Raw genomic sequence first — 10,401 nt, forward strand, 5'->3', positions numbered from 1 at the left:
ATCCGTAAGAACTTGGATGTAGGGGGTCTTCTCCCAGGCGACTCCCAAGGACAGGTTGGCTGTACATTTCCACCAGTTCAAGGATGCCTTCACCGCAGGAGGGATCAGAACCTTGCGATTCAGTGAGGACTGTCGTCTGTCCCAAGATCTGAGGATCCATAACTGAAGAGATCGAAAGTGGGACTGGCTCCAGGGAACGGACGGGATGAAGGACGAAAGAAGGCCCAGGATGATCATGGCTTCCCTTATGGGACAGGACCTCCTGTTCTGAAACCAGAAACCTTCAACTGAAGATTCGTCGATCTTGTCTGGTGGAAGGAAGGTACGTTGAGCCCGGGAGTCCAGGATGACACCTAAAAACTGGATAGTGCTAGAAGGCACAAGATTTGACTTTTTCTGGTTTACCAACCATCCTAGATCCTGGATGAGAGATAGGAAAGTTAGTAAGTCTGATCTCAGATTGTCCTCTGAATTCCCAACCAAGAGGAAGTCGTCCAGGTATGGAACAATCACTAGACCCTTGTCTCTCAGGAAGGCAACCATCTCGACTACCAGCTGCGTAAAGACTCTGGGTGCAGATGATATCCCAAAGGGGAGGGCCGTAAACTGGAAGTGGCTGGTTACCCCCCTGTGGTCCTGGATAGCGAATCTTAGGAACCTCTGGGATTCCGGATGAATTGGAACGTGGTAGTAGGTGTCCTGAAGATCTACTGAGCACATCAGGGCATTCTTCCCTATTAGGGGATCAGGGATCTTAGGGATTCCATCCTGAATTTCCGATAAGTTATGAATTTGTTCAAGGCTTTCAAGTTTATAATTGTACGAAAAGACCCCTCTTTCTTCTCTACCAGAAAAAGATTTGAATAGAAGCCCTGACCTAGTTGAGAAGGAGGGACCCGTACTATCACGTCCATAGCTAGAAGGCTTTGAATTCCCTGCAGAATTTTTATGCGTATGCTGGAGGAGCTTGGATTCGTGACGATGAAGCGGTTTGGGGGGAATGAGGAAAGTTCGATTCAGTAACCGAATTTTATGATGTCCCGGACCCAAGGATTCGGGGTAATGGACTCCCACGGAGTCAGAAATTTCCTCAATCTCCCCCCCACGCTGGCGTCATTGTTTGTCGGAGGACTTACTTTGGGAGGAAGAGGGGTTACTTCTACCCCTGCCCCCTTTAGGATAGCTCCAACGCCCTGACTTTCCCCTATCCCTGAAGGGTTTATTCTGGCTAGAGGGGGCCCGAAAGGGATATTTCCTTTTAAAGGAAATTTCCTCAGGGAAGCCCTTCTTCTTGTCCGCGGCCTTTTCAAGGATACGGTCCAAGACCGGGCCAAAAACATATTCCCCTGAAAACGGAATGGAGCATAGCTTCATTTACGAAGTATTGTCGCCCGACCAGCTCTTCATCCACAAGGCGCGGCGGGCAGCGTTGGAAAGCCCAGCATCCTTCGCGGCGAATCTAACCGATTCGGCCGAGGCATCTGCCATGAAGGCTGTGGCAGACTTCAATAAGGGGAGGGACCTAAGTAACTCTTCCCTGGGGGTATTATCTCTAATGTGAGATTCTAACTCGTCAAGCCACAACCTCATGGACCTAGCTACTGAGGTGGCCGCGATGTTAGCTTTTAGATTAAACATGGCCGCTTCCCATGAATTCTTTAGGAGACTATCTGCCTTCCTATCCATGGGGTCACGCAACTGTGAGGTATCTTCAAAAGGGCAAGACAGTCTTTTTATTGACCTTAGCGACCTGAATGTCCACTTTGGGAGTCTCATTGAAAATCTTCCCCTCATTAGAATCAAATAACAGCCGGTTCTTAAAGGATTTGGATACCCCCAACCGTTTCTCAGGGTTGGACCATTCGTCGAGAACCATATCTCGAATATTTTCGTTAATCGGAAACACGCGGGTTTTCTTAACCCGGAGTCTCCCGAACATCTCGTCTTGTATTGAGTGGGCTTTTGGGGTGTCTTCTATCCCCATCGTGGCCCGGACAGCCCTTAGAAGGTCTGGCATCTCATCTAGCGAAAAACAAAATTTCCTCTCTGACTCAGTAGTGTCAATATCAGAGGAAGCCTCCTCGTCCTCCCAGGCTCTAGATGTAGAGGCATCTTCCCCCGTTACCTCCGGATCAGATAAGGAGGGAGAGGGTTCCCTTCGCTTTTTAGTGGAGGCGGGACCCTGAGAGGGGGGGAAATTTGGGATAAGGAGGTCTTTACTTCGTCATGAATCATAGACCTCAATTCATCAAGGAAGGAAGGCTGTTCTTCCGCAATGACAGTAGAAATGCAGTCCTTGCAAAGTTTCTTGCGGTAATCGTCCGGAAGCCGTTTGAGGCAGGACACGCATTTGGCCTGTTTCTTGATTTTGTTCTGGGCCTCCTTAGGAACCTGGGGGAAATAATCCCTATCAGCCATGAAATAGAAAGAACAAGTAACAGTAACAAGCGCTTCCCCACAGGGGACTTACAGTAGGCGGCACAGGAGGGTCTCCAGGGGAGCGGGGTTCAGCCGACATGACCGCACACAGACTCCAAGGTATGCCAGTACAGGAGGCATTCAGCGCTTGCTGGCGCCGAAATTTGAAGCTGGAGACGCTTCCTGGATGACGTCACCTCCCTCGTCCACCGGAAGGGACGTCGGCCGCCTTCAGAAGCGCTTCGGTGCGCACCCGGCGAACGCCAAAAAGGCTCGGCGGGAGATCGCAGCCAGGAGCAGGCTCTCATCTAATAATGGAGCGAGGCCTCCCTCCTTCATTCCTGCCCAGCATTAGTACGCCGACCGCAGGAGGGCAGGGGGAACACCGGTAGGTGCCAGGAAAAGGATCCGTCTTCATCTCCCCAAAGGGAGACTCTCTCTGCCCCTGTCCTCTGTAGGGACAGGAAACACTGGTGTTGGTGGTGGGAGGGGGGGGGGGGATTTAAACCCTCTCTCTGTTCCTGCCCCTACAGAGGTCAGGGGTCAATCTCCTCGTAGCCGTCGTGGTGATGAGGTGGAAAGTTGCAGTGAGCTGTCCTAAAAGTAAAGCAGTTGAAAGCGGCATCAAAAAGCAAATGACGGGCACAATGGGCATAAAAAAGTGTGATTTCAAGAATTAAATGAATTTGGACCACTGCTCTGTATGTTGGCGGTGTGCTCCAAATTCATTTAACTCATTAATAATACCAGTTTCTTATTGAAATCAGTGAATAGTGTCAGTCTGCCTACTTTGATGCCAGTTCTTGTGCCCAGAACTTGTTCGGGCCAGGCTGACCTCAACTGTATCTGATGCAAGACCCTCTGTTTGTTGGCACTGCAAGATCAGTGGCCCGAATTCATTTAATTCTTGAAATCACACTTTTTGTGCCCATTTTCTGTCCGTCATGTCTTTTGATGCCACTTTCAACTGATTTACTTTTAGGACAGCTCACTGCAACTTTTTATTATTGGTGATAAGGTCTTCTCAAAATTCATAAAAAAAATTAAAAATAAATACAAAAAATAACCTGACGATTAAAGAGGACCTTTCACCACCCCTGCCATGCCTGTTCCTTTAATAGGTTCATGCACTCCCCATGTAATAACAGTTCTGGAACATCTATTCTTATGACTCTATGATGCGCCATTCCTTTATTATTTCTACCAGAAGTTATGAATGAATTTCTATTAGCCTGCAGTAAGGTTACAGAGGGGAGGTAACAAGTTGGAGGAAGGGGGGTACCTGCACAGTCTGAAAATGGCAGCACTGATTGGATAGAGCGAGTCTATGCAGGTACACCCCCCCCCCCAACTTGTTACCACCCCTCTGTACCCTTACTGAAGGCTAATAGCAGTTCATTCATAACTTCTAGTAGAAATAATAGAGGAATGGCACAACATAGAGCCATAAGAATAGAGGCTCCAGAATTGTTAGTACATAGGGAATGCATGAAGCTATTAAAGGAACAGGCATGGCAGGGGTGGTGAAAGGTCCTCTTTAAGAAACCAACTTCAGCCCCTATTAAAAATGTGCGCCAGGTCACATGATGACGTTATCACACCACCAGATACCCCGAGCAGAGCGCCTGTGCAGGAAGGAAGTAGTAGCAAGATGGAAGTTTTTTTTTTTATGGACACTACTGGGGGCTATATCTAAAGAGGCATTACTGGGGGGGGGCTATAATTAAAGAGACCACTATTAAGGGAGCAGTTTATAAAAAAAGGCCACTACTAGAGGGCATTATATGTAAAAAGGCAACTACTGGGGGGCCTACAGTCGTCCTCTGCGCGCAGTGACGTCTCCCGTCTCTTCCCGCTGGTGCTTTCCCTTAGACATACAGCAGGAAGAGACGGTGTTCTGCCAGATTCCTATACCTGGCAGAATGCTATACCCGGAAGTGACGTGGCCGCACCGGAATCAGCTGGAGAAGGGTGTGTGAAGATCTGCGCAAGCGCAGATCCAATGGGTTCATAAAAATAATTGCACCACTGCAGGAGAAGCACCTACTTCATTTGCATGCCCGAAACCGTACAGCACATGTGCACACTCAGGGACCGTGCGTGCGCACTCAGGGGGTAGGTAGTTTTCATTGCAAAATGTTCCATCAGATCTTCCTACACCTGAGTGTACACGGGCGGACACATCATCTGGAGCAGTTCAGCCTCACGTGGGGTCACGAGCTGAGTGCAGGATATTGGGGTGGTGGGGTCACGAGCTGAGTGCAGGATATTGGGGTGGTGGGGTCACGAGCTGAGTGCAGGATATTGGGGTGGTGGGGTCACAAGCTGAGTGCAGGATATTGGGGTGGTGGGGTCACGAGCTGAGTGCAGGATATTGGGGTGGTGGGGTCACGAGCTGAGTGCAGGATATTGGGGTGGTGGGGTCACGAGCTGAGTGCAGGATATTGGAGACACCACATAGCAGAAGTGGTGGGGTCAGAAGCTGAGTGCAGGATATTGGGGTGGTGGGGTCACAAGCTGAGTGCAGGATATTGGGGTGGTGGGGTCAGAAGCTGAGTGCAGGATATTGGGGTGGTGGGGTCACAAGCTGAGTGCAGGATATTGGGGTGGTGGGGTCACAAGCTGAGTGCAGGATATTGGGGTCACAAGCTGAGTGCAGGATATTGGGGTGGTGGGGTCACAAGCTGAGTGCAGGATATTGGGGTCACAAGCTGAGTGCAGGATATTGGGGTGGTGGGGTCACAAGCTGAGTGCAGGATATTGGGGTGGTGGGGTCACAAGCTGAGTGCAGGATATTGGGGTGGTGGGGTCACGAGCTGAGTGCAGGATATTGGGGTGGTGGGGTCACGAGCTGAGTGCAGGATATTGGGGTGGTGGGGTCACGAGCTGAGTGCAGGATATTGGGGTGGTGGTCACGAGCTGAGTGCAGGATATTGGAGACACCACATAGCAGAAGTGGTGGGGTCAGAAGCTGAGTGCAGGATATTGGGGTGGTGGGGTCACAAGCTGAGTGCAGGATATTGGGGTGGTGGGGTCACAAGCTGAGTGCAGGATATTGGGGTGGTGGGGTCACAAGCTGAGTGCAGGATATTGGGGTGGTGGGGTCACAAGCTGAGTGCAGGATATTGGGGTGGTGGGGTCAGAAGCTGAGTGCAGGATATTGGGGTGGTGGGGTCACAAGCTGAGTGCAGGATATTGGGGTGGTGGGGTCACAAGCTGAGTGCAGGATATTGGGGTCACAAGCTGAGTGCAGGATATTGGGGTGGTGGGGTCACAAGCTGAGTGCAGGATATTGGGGTCACAAGCTGAGTGCAGGATATTGGGGTGGTGGGGTCACAAGCTGAGTGCAGGATATTGGGGTGGTGGGGTCACAAGCTGAGTGCAGGATATTGGGGTGGTGGGGTCACGAGCTGAGTGCAGGATATTGGGGTGGTGGGGTCACGAGCTGAGTGCAGGATATTGGGGTGGTGGGGTCACGAGCTGAGTGCAGGATATTGGGGTGGTGGTCACGAGCTGAGTGCAGGATATTGGAGACACCACATAGCAGAAGTGGTGGGGTCAGAAGCTGAGTGCAGGATATTGGGGTGGTGGGGTCACAAGCTGAGTGCAGGATATTGGGGTGGTGGGGTCACAAGCTGAGTGCAGGATATTGGGGTGGTGGGGTCACAAGCTGAGTGCAGGATATTGGGGTGGTGGGGTCACAAGCTGAGTGCAGGATATTGGGGTGGTGGGGTCACAAGCTGAGTGCAGGATATTGGGGTGGTGGGGTCACAAGCTGAGTGCAGGATATTGGGGTCACAAGCTGAGTGCAGGATATTGGGGTGGTGGGGTCACAAGCTGAGTGCAGGATATTGGGGTCACAAGCTGAGTGCAGGATATTGGGGTGGTGGGGTCACAAGCTGAGTGCAGGATATTGGGGTGGTGGGGTCACAAGCTGAGTGCAGGATATTGGGGTGGTGGGGGTCACGAGCTGAGTGCAGGATATTGGGGTGGTGGGGTCACGAGCTGAGTGCAGGATATTGGGGACACCACATAGCAGAGCTGAGTGCAGGATATTGGGATGGTGGGGTCACAAGCTGAGTGCAGGATATTGGGGTGGTGGGGTCACAAGCTGAGTTCAGGATATTGGAGACACCACATAGCAGAGGTGGTGGGGTCACAAGCTGAGTGCAGGATATTGGGGTGGTGGGGTCACAAGCTGAGTGCAGGATATTGAGGTCACAAGCTGAGTGCAGGATATTGAGGTCACAAGCTGAGTGCAGGATATTGAGGTCACAAGCTGAGTGCAGGATATTGGGGTGGTGGGGTCACAAGCTGAGTGCAGGATATTGAGGTCACAAGCTGAGTGCAGGATATTGGGGTGGTGGGGTCACAAGCTGAGTGCAGGATATTGGGGTGGTGGGGTCACAAGCTGAGTGCAGGATATTGGGGTGGTGGGGTCACAAGCTGAGTGCAGGATATTGGGGTGGTGGGGTCACAAGCTGAGTGCAGGATATTGGGGTGGTGGGGTCACAAGCTGAGTGCAGGATATTGGGGTGGTGGGGTCACAAGCTGAGTGCAGGATATTGGGGTGGTGGGGGGTCACAAGCTGAGTGCAGGATATTGGGGTGGTGGGGGGTCACAAGCTGAGTGCAGGATATTGGGGTGGTGGGGTCACAAGCTGAGTGCAGGATATTGGGGTGGTGGGGTCACAAGCTGAGTGCAGGATATTGGGGTGGTGGGGGGTCACAAGCTGAGTGCAGGATATTGGGGTGGTGGGGGGTCACAAGCTGAGTGCAGGATATTGGGGTGGTGGGGTCACAAGCTGAGTGCAGGATATTGGGGTGGTGGGGTCACAAGCTGAGTGCAGGATATTGGGGTCACAAGCTGAGTGCAGGATATCGGGGTGGTGGGGTCACAAGCTGAGTGCAGGATATTGGGGACACCACATGGCAGAGCTGAGTGCAGGATATTGGGGTGGTGGGGTCACAAGCTGAGTGCAGGATATTGGGGTGGTGGGGTCACAAGCTGAGTGCAGGATATTGGGGTGGTGGGGTCACAAGCTGAGTGCAGGATATTGGGGTGGTGGGGTCACAAGCTGAGTGCAGGATATTGGGGTGGTGGGGTCACAAGCTGAGTGCAGGATATTGGGGTCACAAGCTGAGTGCAGGATATTGGGGTCACAAGCTGAGTGCAGGATATCGGGGTGGTGGGGTCACAAGCTGAGTGCAGGATATTGGGGACACCACATAGCAGAGCTGAGTGCAGGATATTGGGGTGGTGGGGTCACAAGCTGAGTGCAGGATATTGGGGTGGTGGGGTCACAAGCTGAGTGCAGGATTTCGGGGACACCACATAGCAGAGCTGAGTGCAGGATATTGGGATGGTGGGGTCACAAGCTGAGTGCAGGATATTGGGGTCACAAGCTGAGTGCAGGATATTGGGGTGGTGGGGTCACAAGCTGAGTGCAAAATATTGGGGTGGTGGGGTCACAAGCTGAGTGCAGGATATTGGGGTCACAAGCTGAGTGCAGGATATTGGGGTGGTGGGGTCACGAGCTGAGTGCAGGATATTGGGGACACCACATAGCAGAGCTGAGTGCAGGATATTGGAGACACCACATAGCAGAGGTGATTGCAGGATATTGGGGTGGTGGGGTCACGAGCTGAGTGCAGGATATTGGGGACACCACATAGCAGAGCTGAGTGCAGGATATTGGAGACACCACATAGCAGAGGTGATTGCAGGATATTGGGGTGGTGGGGTCACCACATAGCAGAGCTGAGTGCGGTCCCTGAGTGCACACGCGGTGTACAGTACATGCAAATGAATGTCACTTCTGGGTATAGCATTCTGCCAGGTATAGGAATCTGGCAGTCTCCTCATAGAGCCGATAGGCGGGGCTGTCGGACCTCTGTCGATCTGATATTGATGACCTATCCGGACAACAGGTCATCAATGTTAAAAAGCCGGAGAACCCCTTTAATACTAAATAGATGTGTTCATTTATGCAGAAACAGGTTGTGGCCAGAGGACGTCATTATAATCTGTGCAGGACAGAGAACGACAGAGGAGACATCACCTGTAAGTAATGTCTTGTATGAAACCAGCCCTGGGGTGACAAAGGCTGGGGGCCACTGCGCTACAGTATACTTTTCCACCTATAGACGTAGTACGGATGTGTAAATTATGTCGGATGTCTATGTGTGAATAAGACCTAGGACCACCACAAAGAGTCCTGGACCCTCCTGCACACAGAGGTGCTACAGTATATATCGCCATGATGCAGTCTGGAAACGGAATAGCCACGTACATGAGGCACAAGAAGGGTATATGTCTACATGTAAGTTTTGCTCATCATAACACACAGATACTAATGTATATACAACTCCCTGGATGCAGACAGCACAGCCGTGCAGCCCTTACCTGGCCTCTGGGACCCAGCACATGCACTGAGGTACAGGCACAGCACGGCTCCCGCATAAGGCACAACTTCCATCTTCACAGATCTTGAATTGCCGCTTCGGAACCGGAAGTCCGTGTGTGCACCAGACTAACTCAGCCGAGTACCGATCAGTACAAGTGAAAATCTGCTGCCCGTGAGAATCTGCTGCTCTCGTCATTTCCGGGGAGGAGTTTCCCGAAGCGGGCCACCTGATAAGCTAAAAGAGGAGGCGTGTTTGCGGCTGCGCACCATCGCTCCGGGTACCAGTATTTTGCAGGCGATGGCTGTGAACGCGCCAGGGCAGCTGAAAATAACGGGCTAGCGCGCATGCGCGCTATGTAAAACGCGCAAGGGCAGCTTACTTTTACGGACAATAGCGCATGCGCGATATGTGATCGCGCACAGGGACTGACAGGAACGCGCCAACGCTCCAGAGCAGCTTATTTTCACGGGCCACCGCGCAAGTGCAGGAACAGTAAGTTATCTTAACAGGTATACAGCGCCAAGGCAGCTGAAATTTACGGCCCAGTGCGCATGCGCAGGAACAGTAGGTTATCTTAACCACCTCAGCCCCCAGTGCTTAAACACCCTGAAAGACCAGGCCACTTTTTACACTTCTGACCTACACTACTTTCACCGTTTATTGCTCGGTCATGCAACTTACCACCCAAATGAATTTTACCTCCTTTTCTTCTCACTAATAGAGCTTTCATTTGGTGGTATTTCATTGCTGCTGACATTTTTACTTTTTTTGTTATTAATCGAAATTTAACGATTTTTTTGCAAAAAAATGACATTTTTCACTTTCAGTTGTAAAATTTTGCAAAAAAAAACGACATCCATATAGAAATTTTGCTCTAAATTTATAGTTCTACATGTCTTTGATAAAAAAAAAATGTTTGGGTAAAAAAAAAATGGTTTGGGTAAAAGTTATAGCGTTTACAAACTATGGTACAAAAATGTGAATTTCCGCTTTTTGAAGCAGCTCTGACTTTCTGAGCACCTGTCATGTTTCCTGAGGTTCTACAATGCCCAGACAGTACAAACACCCCACAAATGACCCCATTTCGGAAAGTACACACCCTAAGGTATTCGCTGATGGGCATAGTGAGTTCATAGAACTTTTTATTTTTTGTCACAAGTTAGCGGAAAATGATGATTTTTTTTTTTTTTTTTTTTTTCTTACAAAGTCTCATATTCCACTAACCTGTGAAATCTGAAAGGTGCTCTTTGGAATATGGGCCCCTTTGCCCACCTAGGCTGCAAAAAAGTGTCACACATCTGGTATCTCCGTACTCAGGAGAAGGTGGGGAATGTGTTTTGGGGTGTCATTTTACATATACCCATGCTGGGTGAGAGAAATATCTTGGCAAAAGACAACTTTTCCCATTTTTTTTATACAAAGTTGGCATTTGACCAAGATATTTATCTCACCCAGCATGGGTATATGTAAAATGACACCCCAAAACATATTCCCCAACTTCTGCTGAATACGGAGATACCACATGTGTGACACTTTTTTGCAGCCTAGGTGGGCAAAGGGGCCCAAATTCCTTTTA

At 50.5% G+C, this 10,401-nt stretch overlaps 1 protein-coding gene across 1 annotated transcript in view; it reads right to left on the minus strand.

Annotated features, from left to right (window-relative positions):
* The window catches only part of NEMP2 (nuclear envelope integral membrane protein 2), a 137,117-nt gene extending 128,160 nt beyond the window's left edge, over positions 1 to 8,957 (minus strand). The window contains exon 1 of the mRNA XM_040441073.1: positions 8,824 to 8,957. Within this exon, the coding sequence (XP_040297007.1) occupies positions 8,824 to 8,896 (73 nt within the window). The 5' untranslated portion in view covers positions 8,897 to 8,957. The remainder of the gene's footprint in view (positions 1 to 8,823) is intronic.
* Positions 8,958 to 10,401: the final 1,444 nt, after the last annotated feature.

Source organism: Bufo bufo, chromosome 7, assembly GCF_905171765.1.
Source record: "Bufo bufo chromosome 7, aBufBuf1.1, whole genome shotgun sequence".
Lineage (NCBI taxonomy): Eukaryota > Metazoa > Chordata > Amphibia > Anura > Bufonidae > Bufo > Bufo bufo.